Source organism: Prorops nasuta, unplaced genomic scaffold, assembly GCF_024137725.1.
Source record: "Prorops nasuta isolate Cenicafe-Biocafe unplaced genomic scaffold, Cenicafe_Pnas_1.2 PNAS00009, whole genome shotgun sequence".
In the NCBI taxonomy this organism is placed as follows: Eukaryota; Metazoa; Arthropoda; class Insecta; order Hymenoptera; family Bethylidae; genus Prorops; species Prorops nasuta.
This window is the reverse complement of record NW_027116806.1, coordinates 2891734-2912211: the sequence shown is the minus strand read 5'-3', so window position 1 is coordinate 2912211 and position 20478 is coordinate 2891734. Positions and strand designations below refer to the sequence as shown.

At 29.2% G+C, this 20478-nt stretch overlaps 2 protein-coding genes and 1 pseudogene across 2 annotated transcripts in view; 1 reads left to right on the top strand and 2 right to left on the bottom strand.

Moving 5' to 3' along the window:
* C15 (homeobox protein C15) overlaps positions 1-20478 on the bottom strand; it is a 393740-nt gene that overhangs the window by 47283 nt on the left and 325979 nt on the right. The gene's annotated exons all lie outside the window — the stretch shown is intronic.
* LOC136776448 (uncharacterized) lies at positions 9081-11569 on the bottom strand. The gene is made up of 3 exons (XM_066731980.1): positions 11269-11569; positions 10993-11158; positions 9081-10887 (listed from the first exon to the last, which is right to left on the bottom strand). The coding sequence occupies exons 1-3, from the start codon at positions 11567-11569 to the stop codon at positions 9081-9083; spliced, it is 2274 nt and encodes a 757-aa protein (XP_066588077.1).
* On the top strand, positions 12291-14210 carry LOC136776447 (uncharacterized; annotated as a pseudogene).

Here is a 20478-nt window from a genome sequence, read left to right as displayed (position 1 = left end):
TCCAAAAAAATTATCCAAATTTAATTTCTTCTTAATATAACATTGAATTTTATAATATAATATGTAATATATTTTTTGGTACTTAGTGAGATTTTATTTCAGTTAGAATTATAATAACCTGTTTATTGAGTCATTGTGCAGGCTTTAGTTGTAATATTAAATACAAGAAGTCAGAAATTATATCAGTTTGCCAAAAGAAGAGCCATATTGCAAAGTTAATGTTGAGAGTTAACGGGATCCCTCAAGCCCTCTGTAGCCAACATTACGGAACGAAAAACGAGGGAGAATTGTCCAGCGTTATTTTTCGACAAATTTTAATAATTTTGGGCTTGTTGGAACCGTTAGGACTCGCACCTTGTCATAAAAAAGCCTTATTTCCCAAAAAATGAAAAAAAAATAAAATTGTTTAAAAATTCACATTAATAATATTTAATCGCAAAACAAATCGAAAAATCGGGCTTCTTTATGACGAGGTGCCAGACCTAACGATTCCAACAAGCCCAAAAACATTGAAATCGGTTGAGAAATAGAGCCGTACCATTGTCCCGCGTTTCTGAGGTGGACGAAAACCAAAAATTTTTAGGAAGGCAGCTAGGCTTCCGCCCCTCTCGCGGCTCACGCTAACGTGTTCCCCCACTCCAGCATCGAAACTTACTGCGAAGCTTTCCTCATATTTACGCTATTCCCCTATCTGTAGCTATACACATATAAATACCGCTAAAATAATGTCGAGAACATTTCATTTCGCCGATATAATGAAATTGCTAAAAATGCAATTATCATTTTGAAATAAAATTGTAGAAAAGGAGATTTCGTAATGCTTGAAATATAGGGCATACGGCGAAACGCGGGACAATGGTACAGTCGTATTTTTCAACAGAATTTGATGAGACTAGTAATAATTAAAGCCATTCTTCATGTAGATTGTCCTAAAGAGCTCGCATTTTCGATATAGCTTATAGTTTTTCAGCTATGAACGTTTGAAGTTGCACGACGCACAAATACATATTTCTTCTCTCGCGTAGATCAGCTGTTGCGCACGTCCATCTTCAATCGTTCATAACTGGAAAACTATAGGCTTGATCGAAAATGCGAGCTCTTTAGGACAATCTACATGAAGAATGACTTTAGTTATGACTAGTCTCATCAAATTCTATTGAGAAATACGCCTGTACCATTGTCCCGCGTTTTGCCGTAATCTCAGGTCTTCAAGCGTCACTGACTCGTTCATTCTGCTATTTCTTTCGAGCAAAGTAAAAAAATGCACTAACAACTTGGGTGACATCATTGAATAGAGCGTGAAAAGGGGAGACGCTTTTATGATATTTTCATAATTTTGCAACGCTTCTTTTGGTCATTATAATGCAAACTGTAACAAGATGCGTACTCGGAGTAAATAAAGTTGGCTTCCCCTTTCCCTTCTGCAGCTTGTTGCCTTGTCCAGCGTATGTAAACCAGCTTAGTAGGCCTACAATGGCCTACATACATACGGGTGTGACTGTGTTAGTGACTCGTGGAGTGTACTGTAAACAAACACACATAGCGTTTAGCATGTATGTACGTGGGTCTTATTTTCAATCGCGAAATTGCCCTTCTAAATTTATTGCATTGCACCTTCTACGACAAGCTTCATAAGATTAAGAAATACTCATAGCAGCATGTACATTATCGAGAGCTTCTAATGTAATTTCTCAATGTGCAATCATACTTTTATTTGTTCCGAAATAAATAACAGAATGAACGAGTCAGTGACGCTTGAAGACCTGAAAGTACGGCAAAACGCGGGACAATGATTTTGGGTATGCAATTTTGGATTTAGAAATCATATAGTTGATTAAAATTATAAGAAAATCACGCAGATGTGTAAATATGAGAGGAATTTTTGATTTCAATATTTCACATGTAATAGAGCATACAGTGTGTAACTTCAAAAAAATGAAAGCAGTATACCTAAAAAACACAGGCTTCCATTGCATTAACTGGTATATATTTTACAGTTTATATTAATTAACGAAAAGAATATATAAATGTCGCTATAATTTAGCAGGGAAAGAGCCATAATGCAAAGGTGATAGTGAAAGTAACAACTAAGAGAAAAGTGGATTTAAAGGTAAATTTAGAAACAAATTTTTGAAAGCGAAAGGCTTTAAGGTGATTTTGGGTATAAAATTTTGGAAATATAATTCAAGCAGTCATTGAATACTATGTTAAAAGCCTCTAAAAGTGTAATTATGATAAGAATTCATTATTGAAATATTTTGTATTTTATTTAATAGAATAATAAATTAATATTCTGAATTGAAGCTTTATATTGTGGAACGATGAGAATATAGGAAAATGTTTTGCTAGATTGAATTAGTTAAAATAATTGTTTAGTTTTAATTCCTATTTTCTTACAAAATATTATAAGATCCCACAAAAAACAAGCTTCACTTGTAAAAAAATAACGGCAAGTACATAAGTCGCATCTAGCACGATTAATATAGTCATATAAAATATTTTAATTAAAAAAAATAGTGAAATTTAAATGTTAGGCAAGCATAAATTATTGTTACCACGACGAAAGTTAAAATTTGGAAAAAGGAAAAGAGTAACACAAAAATTACTTGCCGGGCCCGTAATATTCATATGTAAGTCGCTATCTTGCAATATAAGTGTTGCTTTTGGTAACTTAAAAATATGGCTATTTAATATGATTGGATACAATGGGCCACCGGCAAGAAATTTTTGTGTTACTCTTTTCCTTTTTCCAAATTTTAACTTTCGCCGTCGTAACAATTATTTATGCTTGCCTAACATTTGGATTTCACTATTTTTTTTAATTAAAATATTTTATATTACTATATTAATCGTGCTAGATGCGACTTATGTACTTGCTGTCCTTTTTTTACAAGCGAAGCTTTTTTTTTGTGGGATTTTATATAATCCAATGAAATCATTTTTTCTGAAAACAATTCTATCAATTGAAAATACAAAAACAAAAGTAGGGGAAGTTTGTTCATCATCTACATTAAATATTAACTACTACGAACAAAATCCCATAAATGCTCAATTTCAGCGCTCCGTAAGGAGTTATCAATTAAATAATGATAAGGTGTCAAATGGTCTGGAAATTGGTAATGCAAGTGAATCTATAGAAAATGTTTTTTCTAGGTAAGAGTCATTATACAGAGGAATCCCATGGTGTTACGAACCAAAAGGGTTCAGATAAAAAATATTTTCCAATGTCTCCCAAAGGTACAGGAATTTTTTACCAGTATAACTCAACAACTTATACTCAGGAGGCTCAAACCATAAGCAATTATCAATTGCTAAATGTAAATGATCACTCTAGAAAGCCAAATGACATGAGTCAACTTAATAGTGATAACTACAATATACAGAATAAAGATAATTTTTCTTCGAATAATTTTGGTCAGGTCAAACCAATTAATAAAGAACGGTTGCTTGAAAATAATAATGATATTAATGACTGCACTTTAAAAGATAGCGAAGAATCACTTGAAACAAATAGTTCAATTTTAAAAGATATTCATAATATCTTTAATGTATAGGCAAAGCATTACCAGATGAAGGTTAGTTTTTACTAAATTTATTTAAAAATATAGAAATTATTTCTGTAAAAAGGAAAATATGTATTTTGTGTCAAAAAGATTTGTAGATATATCAGTTAAGTTTACTCTGATCTTTTTCTGTAAAAATTGTATATCATATTTATAGCTAAAATTTGCATGAATCAGTTTGACACAGTATCGTTAAATGTATCATATCACTAATTTTATTATTTATATGGTGTCATAAGTATTTGAAATTATAATTAGTCATGAAATATGTTTAGATATAAATATTAAATATTTTGAAAAGGTACAATGAAACAATTTGATATTCTTCTTTTTCTTTAAAATATATTCTATAGCAATTGTGTATGTGAATTGTTATGCTCTTTGTTCGCTTTAGTCACATTACTGTTCTTGGTACTTATAAATATTACTCACATGCATATTGATCATTTTAGTTACAAAGAGGGACATTGCTTTCCAAGAAATGCTTTTAACAGGAGTGAAATATTTCTATAACTTATCGAATAATGTTGAAAATAAAGATTTGAACATGGAGGTAAAAATGTAAATATTCTTAAAGTGAAAAATGTATTATTACCAAATTGCTCATTCTTTTTTTAGATTTCTCAGCTTTATTTCAAGCCAGGAAAAAATATGGTAATTATTTTGTATTTTCTTTGCAACCATTAAACCTTAAAAGATCTTTTATTATATTTACTTTATATGTTGTTGAAAGAAATATCACCACATTGTGGATTTTTTTGCCAGACTCTCAAATATCTTACACAAATATTAAATCAGAAAACCATGGTAAATTTGGATGGAAAACTATGTATATTGAAGTTTTATAAGAAATATACGGACCGTCTTTATGTAGCTATACTGCTGTTGACAGATTAAACAATAATCGACCAGCAATTGATCATAAATTATTTAAAGGATAGCATGGTAACAAACTTTTATTAGCTATGTGTACACAGTAAAAAACATAAAGGTATTGTACTTTCTTTAACATATTAATTATTGTCGACAGATTGGACTAACCGAGTTTCGAATACTTTTCTAAGCAGAGTTCAACTGGTAGCATATATCAATAAATGCATTTCCAATAAAAGAAAATATTGCCAAGCAAAAGATCTATAACCTTTATTGATTGCCAAAAGGAGAAAAAAGAAAAAAAAATTCACGCCAATTGATTCATATTCAAGTAGGAACGAACCAGCTATTAAATCGGATCAAATTATAAATTTCAATGAGAAGTTATTTTTGGTACTATAGTTTGACAATATTTAATTGTTTTCTGAGAGGTTTATTTTGAAATTTTTATAAGAAGCTTTTTTTTTTATCAATGTAAACATTTTCTTACTAATTACTTTAATAGGATATGATTTACGACAAGTATAGTTTTTTTTCATGACTTCAAATAAACTTTAAACAATTGTTGAATCAATCTACAAAAATGTGTTATTATTTAATTTTAAAAATTGTAAGAATATTATTTCATTTAAAATGTTCAATAAATTAAAATTAATTAAGATGTTAAATCAAATTAATTTAATTAGTTGTAAGGTACAAAAGAGCCCATATACATACCTTTATTATAATTTGCCTAACGCCTTTGTTATAATTTCTTAACTGTAAATAAATACAAATTTATAATTTTATTACAGATTGTTAAAGCGGCTTCCTATTAAGGTAGTAGTCTAGTTATTTGGGACGAACATTTTTTTTTATATTTCGATAGTATATCAACATGAGAATATGGTGTATAAATTTTAAACCAATATTCAAAATATTAACAAAGATATAACATATATTCGAGAGCGCCGCATAATTGAACGCTGTAAGGTGCACGACAGCTGCTAACAGTTATTCCTCACTATTATGACTCATTGCCTTTATATTTCCTTGAAGTTTCGTATACCTTTTGATATACGAAAGAATATAACCAGATATACCCGCGTTTGACACGTATGAAGAGACCTAAAGCTTGTTGCACGCACCGGGGATCGACGATTAGTGTGAGGATGAAAGTTCTGTTAGCCAAACTTTAAACGCGTTTTTCTCGAAACCACGTTTTCTCGGTCGGCCCGAGGCATAACAGATTTTCTGTTCAACCGATCGGGCTGAAATTTTTACAGGTTGTTCTACACATCTGTAATTCTGGCGGGTACTAGAATCAATGTTTTTCATTCATTACTTTTCAATTTACAGCCCAATTTACACTAAAAAATTGTATCTTTTCCTTTCGAAATCCGCCATTTTATTATTTTTCAACCAAATTAATTTCTTTAGTACCTGCCAGAATGACAATCGTACTGAACAATAATCCATTGCATTTTTTTATTTTCGATTACCCAAACTGGAGATACCTCACGGGCCAGCAGCACATATTATTTTTTTTCACCTACTTTGAACCCATATAAATTAAATAAAATATCGTAAAAATTAAAAAAAATATATTTTTGTATAATTCAATATAGTATTAATAACATATAACATTTTCAGAGATTTTGCACTTCATTTAGGTAGTCAAAAAAATTCCCGAAGAATACCTTGCAAAATCGGTCGATTTACTAGACTACTACCTTAAACAGATTTTTCGCGAAACCACGTTTTCTCGGTTGGCCCGGAGCAAAACAGATTTTCTATTGAACTGATCGGGCTGAAATTTTTACAAGTTGTTGTACACATCTGTAATTCTGGTTGGAACTAGAATCATTTTTTTTCAACCTTTATTTTTCAAGTTACAGCCCAATTTACACTAAAAAAAATTGTACCTTTTTTTTCGAAGTCCGCTATTTTGTTATTTTTCAACCAAATTAATCTTTTCTAGTTCCGGACAAAATGACAATCCTACTGAACAATAATCCGTTACATTTGTTTCCGATTACCCAATCTGGAGATACCTCAGGGGCCAGCAGCACGTTTTTTTTCACTTTGAACCCATATAAATTAAATAAAATATCGTAAAAATTAAAAAAAATATATATTTTTGTATAATTCAATATAGTATTAATAACATATAAAATTTTCAGATTTTTTGCATTTCATTTAGGTAATTAAAAAAATTCCCGAGGAATACCCTGCAAAAACAGTCGATTTACTGGACTACTACCTTAAATACATAAAGTAACAAACGTTTCAAATAGGATTAAAACTATTATAATTAAAATTAAATTGTGTAAAAATATATACTATAAGCTAATTACATAAAATTTAACTATTAGAAATAACACCATGGCACTAGATCGACTGTTGTTAATCATTTTGCTTTATTAATTTTTAACATACTGAAAACAGCCAAGCTAGTGCCGTATAAAGTATTTTTATTCGTTCACACACAATTTCAAATTAACTTATAATACCATTCAATACGCGATTCGATTTTAATCATAAGAGTTATAAAATCCTATTTGAATCGTTTTTTGCTCTAAGTTTCGAAGTTTCGTCATCCTCCAAAACAACTATATCATTTTCTAAAATGATTTCAAACGTGTAAAGTAGGTTTAATGAGATTTTACAATCATCCTGAAATTTGGGGAAATGTCCACTATGTGAAAACTTTCAGTATTAAGGGGGTCCCTCCGTGTGACGGTCGGTATTTTAACCTTTATTTGGGATTTTTTTTCTTAAAATTATGAAAAGATACACGCCTCAACTTTTTACTGTGTATTTGTTGATATTTTAATAGCATACAAATTTTTGTTAAGACGAAATATTCGTTGGAATATGCGTGGTATCATTTCGAACGCGCCTATGAAGAAAGAACGGGCCAGGATGGTCGCCATGATTGCGGCTGATTGGCTTCTTAAAAATGAAAAAATAAAACGGCATTTTAATCTGTATACTTGGAGCTATCGTATGAACTAGAATCAATCAAAAATACTAAAAATTGTAAAATTGCCATGCGCTTAAAATTAAAAATCAAATTTTTAACTTTTTTTTCATAAATTTTGTATGTAGAAAAAGCGGTTTGGAATTTTTTATTGATTCTAGACCATACGAAAACTATACAAGTGAGGAAGCTACTGTTCAAATTTCAAAGCAATCGGTCAACCTGTTTTCAAGATATCATGGTGACCAGTTTGAAAAAAGTAGTTTTGAGAAAAACGCGTTCAAAAGTTTGAATAACATTAAGACTATGAAAAATCGTTACTGACTAACAGCTATCACTTACCAATGACTCGGAATATTAGAAAACTACTTTACCAGCATATTCTGCACATATTTAAAAATACATATAAGCAGTAAATAAATGGAATTTTTCGATATGTCACACGGAGGGACCCCCGTACAAGAGGATTTCTGACGATTCAACTAAGTTTTCCAAAAATCCTAAGAAATCTTTATGGAAACTATTATTGATTTCATGTAGAGCTAAAATTTCGAATCGGGATCCAAAATGAATGCATCTTGACAGAAGCTGTCAAATAAAATCGGTATAATCAATATAGTTAAACCAGCAATTACTGTACATTGTGATTACACATAGAAATTAAAAAATATTATGAGATCCCACAGAATACAAGCTTTGCTTGTAAAAAAAAGACGGCAATTATATAAATTGTCTAGCATAATTAATATAGTATAATAAAATATTTTAATTAAAAAAATTAGTAAAATCCAAATATTAGACAAGTATACTGCAAACTTAGCGTGTTACCAAATGTTTTAATTTAATTCATATTAGTGTGTTATGAAAAATTTAATAACCTGAAATAACACACTAAACGAATTTTACGTATTACTTTAACACAATGCTAGCTTGTTTTAACACACTTCATTCGTGTTAAAACCTACACCTCATATAAAATTAAAAATCAAATATTTTCATTAAATTCAAAAGGTATTGTAATAACACAGAAAAGCTCTATTACACACTTACATGTTTTCTACAGGTTACGCTGTAAACTCTAAGTGTTTTATATAACGTACAATAATGTGTTGTTCCTACACTGCAAATCTTAGTGCGGTAGCAAGTGTTTCAATTTAATTCTTATTAGTGTGTTATGAAAATACACCTCGTATAAAATTAAAAATCAAATATTTTCATTAAATTAAAAAGGTATTGTAATAACATAGTAAATCTCTATTACACACTTACATGATTATTACTACACGTTATGCCGTCGGTTATAGGAATAAGGGATATTCTAGTGAAAGAATAATAAAATTTATATAATAATTCCTATACATGTTTTATTTTGTAAAATCTTACCCTACAAACTCAGTTCGCTGATGATTAATCAATGGAACATATTTTGAAGTCTTGACAAAGAACGAGTCAAGCGGATGTGGAAATAATAAATCTCTAACATTAATAATACATTTATCTGTAGGATTGAAATTTGTTACTTTATAAGCATTTAATTTTGGTTCAAAACGTCATGTCGTAAGTAAAGAAAACACAATTAGCTTCGTATTATTAAAAATAAATATGTCATCAATTTCTCCAAATTTCGGTAAGGAATCATCTTCACATTTGATCAAAATTATCACGCCTGATTGATATGCGGTTCAATAAATAATAATTTTGGAAGATCGCATCATTTCACATGAAAACCATTCATTTTCTTTTACAATTCCATGAAATATGTTAGAATATGGAAGATTACAAATCAGTATAGAATGTCCAGAAGCTACATAATCACCTTGATATAAAAACTTTTTGGATGGCATTCCAGGGCATGAACTTAGTCGTGAGGATAATTTTGCTTGATGTCGATAACACAATGTCAAAGCTATATTTTTAAAATTCCGTACAACTGGAACAATTGATTTGAAATATGCATGAGTGGCATCAAATCTAAAACACCATTGTTGCCTTGCTGGTCCAAATAAGTTAATATAATAAGGAATATGTTTCAGAAAGTGAAATTTGTGAACTACAGAATCAGGATACAAACGATTAAAGATTAAAAGAAATGTATCTATCATTTGATTCAATAATTCTATTGAATCTTTATTAATTTCATATGCTAAACATATATTAATGATCTGCAGCAATAGAATATAACAATGAATGTGATCTTCTAGAACTATATTATCATTTGCAATTATCCATTCACCTATCAAGAATGGTAAAGTATGATACAATACAGGGATCTGTGCAGCACTTTGACGCAGGTGTGAATCTTTAGCAAGTTGACAACTTAATAATAGAGCTGGCTTATCTGATTTAAAATGTTTAAAATCAAAATTTCTCAAGCGCTCATTTAAATCATCGATTGTAAATAGCTTTAGCTCCATAATGCAATAACGTAGAAATGCTCGAAATGTAGTTTCGAGTACCCCTTCAATTAAAATGTGCATAGCATCCTGTGGAAAACACATAGCTACATCAAAGTAGGGGATTTGCATCAAGGGACTTCTTTTATTAATCCCATATTGTTTTTGCCAAACCTCTTTTGCTTCTTTTGTTATTGAGGAATCAGTAACAATTCTTAGATATTCTTGGTGAGTTTCCTTAGTTCGTGAAATATAAGTTTTACACAATTCTTTGCGCCATTCAAGATTAGTTACCATGCATGTTCTACATGGGCGATATGCTTGAACCGATTGTTTAAACCCCCCTAGCATTGCTGAGGCAGGTGTATCGCCAGCGCAAAATAATAAAGATCCTTTAAAATTTTTAATTTTTCCTCCTACATTAATATCAATTCCAGCAGTTTGCAATTGAATAATGTCTGAAATAAATGATTCTAAAATTTTTTCTAAGCCATTAGCCTTTTTTAAATAATCAGTTTTCACAATTGCATACAATTGAATAATGTTTAAAGATGATCGTACTTCAGGTTTTATATTGGCAAGCGTCCAATAGAACATGGATAATTTGTGAACTTTGGATGCAGCACCAATTGGATTTGTTACTCCAACATCATCGTAGTACAAAATAATAGCCAAAGCATTTTTGTTGCGTCGAAAGAAATCATTTTCCTGATAAAACTGACCATCCAACACTGAACGAAGCACACCATCATTATAATTTTTATAACTCTTAATATTACAGCGCACTTCCTTATTATTTAAAAGATTTCTTAAATTATTTATGAAGGGTACAATATACCCTTTATATTCAACTTCTTTAATTTCACTTGAAGATTTAAGTGATTGTTTGATTTTCTTCCATCTAAGACCAGTGCCAATAACAACTGTCTTTGTTGGTACCATGTTGAAAGTATTTACAAGTATTTTATCTAAAGCTTTCTTCGATTGTATAGATGAAAAAATAAATTTTGCTGGATATTTTTCTGTGCATATGACTTTTATATCTTGAAAATTTACTTCATTTGTATCAGGATCACTTCTGCTTCTTATTTCTTTCGAAAAATACAGTATATGTAATAATCAGTATCATAAAGATCTGATTATGTAAAAAAATATTAATATACATATATATATATATTTAAATCATATAAAATACTTTACCATTATGACGGCTAAGTAGAAATCAACTAATGACGTAACACCATCAATGATTTTTTCCACTGCTGCATTTGAAACATTACAATTTTCTCTTATGTTCACTATAAATTGTGCTACGTTGCATTCAATAAGTTTAGTCACATCTAAAATTTCTTCACATACAAGTTCACCTGGGAAAAAATGATTATGCAAATATATGTTACGCATATAAAATTTTGTTCAATTCGTATAGTCAATATTGGAAAGAAAAAATTGTGCAAGAAGTTTGAGCTTATATTACCTTCATCAGAATCTTCATTACACCTATCACACGAATTATCATCAATTGCATACAGGAAATCGTTATGATCTTCCTGATGACTAATTATATCATTATTTAATCTTGCATAATTTGGATGCTTGCGGAATAAATGTTGTCGAAATGACTTCCATTTTTTAAAAGTGGAACCACATCCATGGTGGACGCACTGTATTTTAAAAAGTGGATCAAATCGATGGTATCTTAGTATGTGATTCATTAAATTACTATAAGATATGCACTTATAATAGCACATAGTACAAACAAGCTCTATAAATTCCATATCTAAAATCTAATTATGATAATAAAATATGTATATTTCTCATATAATTTTTATAACGTAGATTCTTACCTTTATTTCAATTATTCGGTATATTAATATATTTATTCTATCGGCCTGGAAAATTGCGAATATCACTCGTTTAGGGATCAATTATTTGATGTTTTTGAGTATATCTTAAAGCAAAATTACACACGATTGATATCACGATGAAAGAAACATTGAAGCATTCTCGGTCACGGTGAAAGAAAAAATCGTTACTTCAACATCAGCAGCATCTTATTTTCTTGTCCACTGTGTTTACCTTATGCAAGTTACGCAGTTATGCTTTATATTTGAAAATGGTAAGTCGACACTTTCCACCAATCACCATGAGCTTTATTCGATCCCTATGACAGTAACGTAAGAAGCAATCATAGTGGGAGAGGGGCCCCGAAATCGCGCTTTCTTGCAACACTGTGTGTGCTAGTGTATGCACTACTAAATATTTTTACTGCACCGTCTACAATTAAAACGCGGTCCAGTCCTGTTCCCTTGGTAACAAGAGTTGTGTTAAAAGAACATTTTAAGGTCGGAACTTGTTGCTTCTTATTATTGCCTATACCGGCGTTCGACACAGCAAATTTTTTGGCAGTGAGTTTAATTGATGTAAAATTATATGCACTGAAAAATAATCAGTAAAATATATTTTGGAAAAACAATTTTTGCTATAAATCAGTTAGCAATGGAAAAAAAAGTGTATTGTATAATTGGACAAAGGTGCAAGTGTATAAAGTACAAAGTGATACCAAATACATCTGATTCAAAATTGATACGTAATAGTTTACGAGAATCAGCAAAAAAAGATAAATTATTAAAAGATGCGTTGGAAGAAAAATCTATTGTTCTGCAACGAAGAGATGTTGATCGTGCAAACAAATTATGTGATATTGATGAAGATGACATAATTTTAGATAAATCTGAAATAAATATTCTCTTATTACCTTCAACAGCAATCTCTATTGCTGATGTTAATTTAGATGTATTATATTTAGATGAATTAAATACCAATGGTATCCCAATTTTAAATATACCAGAAAATGCATCAAATCAAGTAAGTTACGCACAAAACTTTTATAATGAGAATTTAAAATTTGTTTTTGTAATTTCATTATAATCTTATTTTTAAATTATAATTATAATTGCAGGCTATTGAAAACGATATAGATAAATCTCCACCTATGTCATTGTTAAATAAAGCTGTGGACAAAGCTTCTGCATTGCTTACTAGGCAGTTACCTCCATTAACGGTCGACCTAGAGAATAAACTGAAAAACATTGGAATACTAGAAGCACAAAAATATTTCATTCATCATTGGGGCTCTTATTTGTGGCATATTACAAATAAAGCCCACAAAACTTGATTACCATAATTTTGCTACAACTATTATCACTGAGTATCCTGTTCTTCGAGGGGGCAAAGACCTATGTGTAAATAATTAATATTTTATATACTTTATATACTTTTTGACCACTTTTATGTAAACCCATTTTTTCAGCAAATAGTAAAAACTCAATTAAGCACATGGATTAGAAATCATCGAGCAAATATTAAAAAGCAGGAGATTCGATTACATAAAAATAAGATTTTAAAAGCTCATACAGCAGATCCAATCGTTCACTCAAAGCAAGCAATTTTTATCTTATTATTCACTTAGATTTATGACAGTTAAAATTTATTTCTCGGTCTTTCAGAGTATTAAAATAATTAAATTATTATTTTTCACATAATTTTCAGCACAGGGAGTGACATTGAAAATGGTATTAAAGAGCTTCAAAAAAAGTACACAGAAGAATAAATTTGCTACATATCAAGCATTTGTTAAAATTTACTATTATTGCTAGAAGACCCTGGATTGAGAATGAAGCAAATAGAATTATGGATATAATTCAAAGATATCCATCTTTGAATGAATATGAATTGGTATTTCTTCCAGTTATAGATAATAGAAGACTTCATAATTTTAAAAGTTACTTTCATACTTTCTATTCTATTGCAGATGCTTTTTGAGTTTATGAATTTGAAGAATGTTACAGAAGCAATTGTTTTTGGTAAAATTAATGATATGATAGATAATTTACTGAAATATTTTTCAATTGTGGCGTGATACATTATCTGGGGCTCTTGTTATGTTAAAGTTGTATACTGAGATATCACCAAAGAGAGCGAAACACCAAATTTCAAAATTATTCATAATTAAAGAAGTGAGTATAATTGTTTGAGCTTCAAAGCCTAAGGCTGCACATAATTAAAATAAATTCTTCAAATAACTAAATCCTTTTGAATTCTTTCATTTAGTCAATGAAGTCTACATCAGATCTTACTACGGCCCAACTTGATGCTCCAAGGAATGTTATTTATACTACAGATGAAGAGATCGCAGCAGCTTACATTGTAGCAGATGAAGATATGCGAATGAAAATACCAAATCCAACAATATAAAGAATTGTTGCTGGCCTCTTGTCTGCGTATTATGTTTTTCATAGGAGTTATCCATTAGCATATCAAAATACATTAGAATTTTTAGACCATGAAATACTAGAAAGTGAATTAAAAAGTGTTAGTGTAGGCAAATTTATTCGTAAAATGAAAAATACAATGTAATAATTGTTTATATTCAATTAACAATGGTTTCAATAAAAAAGTTAATTTAAACCATAAAAACAAATTAAAAGAGTACAGGTTATACAAATATGTATATTAGATATGAATATAATATTTTACGTATTGTTCTCTCCCTTTTAATGTTTTAGAATACATTTCATCATTAATTATTTAATTATAGTAAGAAATTTTCTTTCTTTTAAGTTTAAAGAACGCCTGATTAGTATACTGCAAATTTCAGAGTGTTACCAAGTGTTTTAATTTAATTCATGTTAGTGTGTTATGAAAAATTTAATAGCTTGAAATAACACATTAAACAAATATAATGTATCTTTAACACAATGCTAGTTTGTTTTAACACATTTCATTCTTGTTAAAAACTCTACACCTCATATAAAATTAAAAATCCAGTATTTTCATTAAATTCAAAAGATATTGTACGTAATGCACAGTAAAGCTCTATTACAACTTACATGATTTCTACACATACACTGTCAGCTCCAGAGTGTATTACGTGTGACATACAAAAATGTGCTATTCCTGTATAGAAGACTGGCTGGAACTGAAATACTTAGGAAGATTGATATTTTATTATATAAAATAAAAAAAAATAGTTTGTCATAAATATTTGTAACACCGTTAAGAATTATAACAAACATTTAAATTAACTTATGTATTGCCATACTCTGACAAATTACAAAAAAATTAAGAATGTTCCTTGTGTGTGTGTGTGTGTGTATGGGATGTTCTCTAGAGATAAAAAAATTAAAATGCATATACTCTCATGGTATTTATAGTGAAAATAAAGATTTTATTACGACGCGTACGGCCAGAAGCATTGGTAGATCGCGTCATGATAAGATCGTTTTTTTTCACTATAAACACCATCAGAATACACGTATTTTAATTTTTTTATCAGTAGAGAAAATCCCACACATACACACACACAAGGAACATTCCTGATTTTTTTAAATTGTCACAGAGTATGGCAATATACAAGTTAATTAAAACTTTTTTATAAGAGTTAACAGTGTTACAAATTTATAACAATTTTTTTTATATTTTATTTTTCTGATATAATATGAACCATTTTAAGTATTTTCGTTCAAGCCAGAGTCTTCTATTTTCTTTTCTTTAGGAGATGTCAATTTTCAAAGATTACATATTTTTATCAAAAATGCAAACTTTGATCGCTCGTATCTTCGGAATAAAAAAAGATTTTACTCTCTAAATTGCGCAAAACTTCTTGTATTTTTTTATATTTCAACATATTATATTTTGAAAAATATCGGTGTTGTACTTTGAAATCTGTCCATTCTGACGGGGCGCCCTTAAAACCTTAATTCAAAGCTTATACTAAATGTTAAGGAGAAATAGCCGAGTGGGCTAAATGCTGGGTTAGTAATCACAAGGTCCCAGGTTCGAATCCTGTCGAAGGTGATGCGGTTTTTTTACAAGGAAAAATTAAACAATTCAGTTAGTGAGTACATTATAACGATATATATACATATATAAGTCAAATATATACATATATAATGCTGCTATAAAATTAATAAGACCCTTCATGTTACTGAAAAAGTGTGTTAATGTTAGACGATATTTTTCGTTTCAAATTGTGTTAAAACTATACGTTTTACTGTTTTGTTTTAACACATTTGAGATTTCTAGTGATACTTCCAACTGCATAGATTCAATATGCTTAGATGATATTAAAATAACACACTTTAAGTGTGTCACAAAATTACACACGGTGAAATGCCTAAAAAGTGACTACAAAATTTTAGGCATTTAACTGTTTTGTTTTAATACATTTGAGATTTGCACAATAATACCTTTAACTGCGTATATTTAATATGTTTAGATGATATTAAAATAACACACTTTAAGTGTGTTACGAAATTACACACGGTGAAATGCCTAAAAAGTGACTACAAGATTTTAGGCATTTAACTGTTTTCTTTTAACACATTTGAGATTTGCAGTGTATATATTTTTATCATGATAAAAGTTAAATTTAGAAAAGAAAAATAATAACACAAAAGATACTTCCTGAGTCTATAATGTTCATATCTAATTTACAATTTTGTAATATAAGCGTTGCTTCTCGTAAGTTCAAATTGTGGCTATTTAATATGGTTCTAGACAACACGCCTCCGGCCTGTAAATTTTGTGTTATTTTTTTGAAAGTTTAACTTCCTCCATGGTAAAATATATACTTGCTTAACATTTGGATTTACTAATTTTTTTAAATGATACATTTTATTTTACTGTATTTAGAACGCTAAACGTTTTGTATACTGTCATTTTTTACAAGCGAAGCTTGTTTTTTGTCGGATATGTTATTCTACCGAAAAATATTCTATTTAAACAATTGCGGCTTCAACGTTAAAGGAATGAAAAAGAACGTTAGAAAATCATATTGATATTTACTTTTATTTCGTGAGACATTTTGACGTTTGAATAGCAATAAAAACAGTACTTGATTCAACCTATATTTTGATTTGTAGTCAATGAATGTTTACAATGTTTAAAAACCTTTATATTATAACTTAATTTTGATGTTAACACTAGATTGCCTGAAGAAGTCATTTTGACTGCTTTTTAATTTCTGTTAGAGAAAAATATGTATATAATAATAGAATTTCTTAGGATTTTAAGACTTTATACAAGGTTATGTATAAAAAGTCTTAATATTCCAAGAAATTCTATTATTATAAACACTTTTTTTCTAACTGAAATTAAAAAGCAGTCAAAATGACTTTACTTCTTCAGGCAATCTAGTGTTAAATATAAAGTATAATAAGATGTTAATTTTTTGTTTAAATTTACATTGTACATAATAAAGTTATAATATATTTTTAATTTGGTGAGAAATTTTGACGTCTAAATTACGTCATAATTGCATAACTGTATAATATGTTTCGTAACGTTTAAAAACAACATTTTTTTTAACGTTCCTGGTGCATACGGGATGATTATTTGCTAAACAAGCTGTGATTTTTTTATCAATTCCTCTGAAGAAACCGATTTCTTATGTTTTAGTTGAATATTCAATCTTGATTGTCTGACCGAAGTTATAATTACACAAATAAAATTAAATAAATAGAATCAATATGACAAATAAAAGTTGGTATAAATCGAAACAATTGTTTGAAAGTTTAAAGACAAAAAAGATAGCGGAGTGAAAACCACAAATACAATAAAGCATATACAAAAGTATATGTGTATGAACCTTTTAGCGCCAGCATCAAACTACCAGTGCCAACACCGACGGTGATACACATGGGGGAGCAAGTGTCTCGCTAGACTTATTGAGGGAGCGGAGCATACATAATGTACGGAACAGGGCTAAGCTGTTAGGTATCTAAATTATTTACTTTGAGTTATCTCCTTTCTATTTCTTGTCATTTTTTTATAAACACGAATACTCAATAAACAATTCTTTTTAAATCCTCTTTTACAAGCAGATCTCTTTTTGTCGTTTTAGACTTGTGTCAATCCAGTGAAAACATTTGTTATCCAAAAATAGCAACTAAAATCCGTTTATTTATGCATATATTTGTTTTAGAAGAAAGTCTTTTGTCTTTTTGTAAGTTAATGTATATAATATATTTTTAAATTTTTCGTATTAAAATCAATAACTTTGTAATAGAATCAGGTATAAGTAACTAAAACCATTATATAATAAATATAGTATAAGCCTTTAAATATATTTTTCTCCTATTTTTAATAAATCTAAAAAATTCTCCAAAAGATCAATTTAAACGTATACAGAATTGTCTTTTTATAATATTAAGATGAGAAGAAATTGAATCTATGAATATATTAATAATTTACTCTAAAATTTAAGAAAATGTGGAAGTAACTATTACTTGTTTAAGAAAATTCTGTATATCTTATGTTTTCGAAATATTTATTTCATTTTTCTCCTTAAATCAGCAAAAACTACATTTCACATTAGAGTGAAATCGTTAAAAATTCGCTACTTTTTTATAATCTATACATCATTGAAATATATGTTATATAAGATGCATAGTTTTAATTTGCCCCAGAGTACAAATGTAAATACATATTTAACTTCCTCATTAAATGAAACTAATATTTTTACAAAGGATATTTTTAAACTACCTTACTGCGTAAATTCCAAAGTTACTATGCCTAAAAAGGATATCGTTTTTAAATAATTAAGGAAGTAATTGAAATTCTACGTTCATACTCTAGCGAATTGAAGCATGTACCTTGCTTATGTAAAGATACAAAAGAATCTAATTATTCCCTTGATTGATGGCTAACTTCCTTTGGTAATACAAATATCATTTAAAATTCTAGATTAAATCGCATCTACTCTAAGCCGTGTATGAGTAATGCGTCCCCTGATACACGAAAATACGATTATGTTACCCAGCAGTACTAACGCAGGAGGGACGGTTCTGGAACTCCAAAATGTAATCGGCGTTGCATCTTCAATTATTAATTGGTTATCGCGTTAATAACTTGTATTTGCGTAAGCACACCTGTCACTGTAATACGAAAGTAAGCAATAATATAATAGCTATAGTGACACAAGCGATCGTTTTTTTAAACTTATAAAATTATAATTTGTTTTAAAATGATTTATTAAACAGTTATTGCTGAAATTAAAACAAGTTGATTTCTCGAAAAAACAAAACTATTAAATCTATCTTTTCTTTTTTTAAATATACAGTGATCGTGAGATAAAATGACCCAGTTGTTGACAAAAATAAGACAGCGAGGGCGAGCAATAGGCACATCATTATTTGATAATAAACTGAAGGACAATCAATGAACTCGCTGTCTCTCTCTCTCTTTCACGCACTCATACATACACTACTGTTGCTCCATCCCATAAGCGGAATTCATTCTTCGATCAGAAAAATGAGAAAAATTACAAGTAACTCTTTCTCTATAACAGGTTTGTTGTTAACAATATTAATTAAAATATATAATTAAAATTTGAAATAAACATGTATCTGAAAGAGAGAATGGGTGAGAGAGCATGCCTATAATTTTTCTTTGTTACTCATTCCACATAATGTTTCGATTGACAAATCAATTCCGCAGAGAGCGAGAGCGAAAGAGTGACTTGATCATACTGCTTCGTCAATCGTATAAACAAATGATATCTCTATTGTTCGCCATTGCTACTGTAGCATCTTTAGCTGCTGGTTCATTTCATGTGAAAGTACTTCTATTTATCTATCTTTAAAAAAAAAGAAAAATTCAGTATTTTAGATTTAATAAAATCTAAAATTATTGTAACTTGTCACAATTTTTTTATTCCTGATATGTTGTAGTTACTCTTCAACTAGAACTCCCCGCCAATTTTCAAAATTATATAAACAGAATCACTTATATTTTCCAACTGCATTTTTTATAAAGGGAGGTTAATCCTCTAATTTAACAACAATAATAAAATAATATTTTTCAGCTATGTACCGTCCAATTAAAAAAAATTTCATCGGGTAATAGGAGCATCTCATTTAAGGCTTATCGGAGCTATAGGATATAGAGTATCTCAGAATAGGGTCTTTGTTATAACTATAGTAATGTGAGGTTCTAAGGTTAAACATTTGCTAAAACGTTAGACAGTAATAATATTTCCGAAAAAAATCCAAAAACACTTACGTGCAAAAGAAAGACGGCTAGTAATTAAGCTGATCTTTAGCAACGAAAATAAATTAAATTGGATCAGAATCGTTCTATCAAAAAATTCACTTCATTAGTAGAAAGAATATTTAAAGAATAGAAAAATAAATTGAATATAATTACGTATTATTCAATAAAGAAATGTTTCAAATTTCGCATATAAACGAGAAAGCAATCAAACGTAAGAGCTATTTACCAAGCCGGTAATTAATTAAAATGAATAAATTATCCAAATATTAATTAAAAAAGAACAACAGTTTTAGTACACTTTACCGATATTTTAATATACAGCGACTTTCATTAATATATTCGGACACTTTGGTAGCCTTAGTAATATAATTGTGTTTACTTATATATTGTTAGGAAATATGTGATTTCTTCTATAATAAATAATTAAGACAATATATGTATTTATAAATGTAGATACACTTGTCAGTTTTTAAGTTTAATTATGTATAATGATATCATAGAAGAAAAAAATAAGACGTAACAATACTATCATAAAAATTTTTAGATATAGAATATGGTTGATAGTTAATATTACAAAACCTTTTACTGTAGCATTGTTGCCGAGTGTAAAAGTCCAGAGACACTTTAGAGA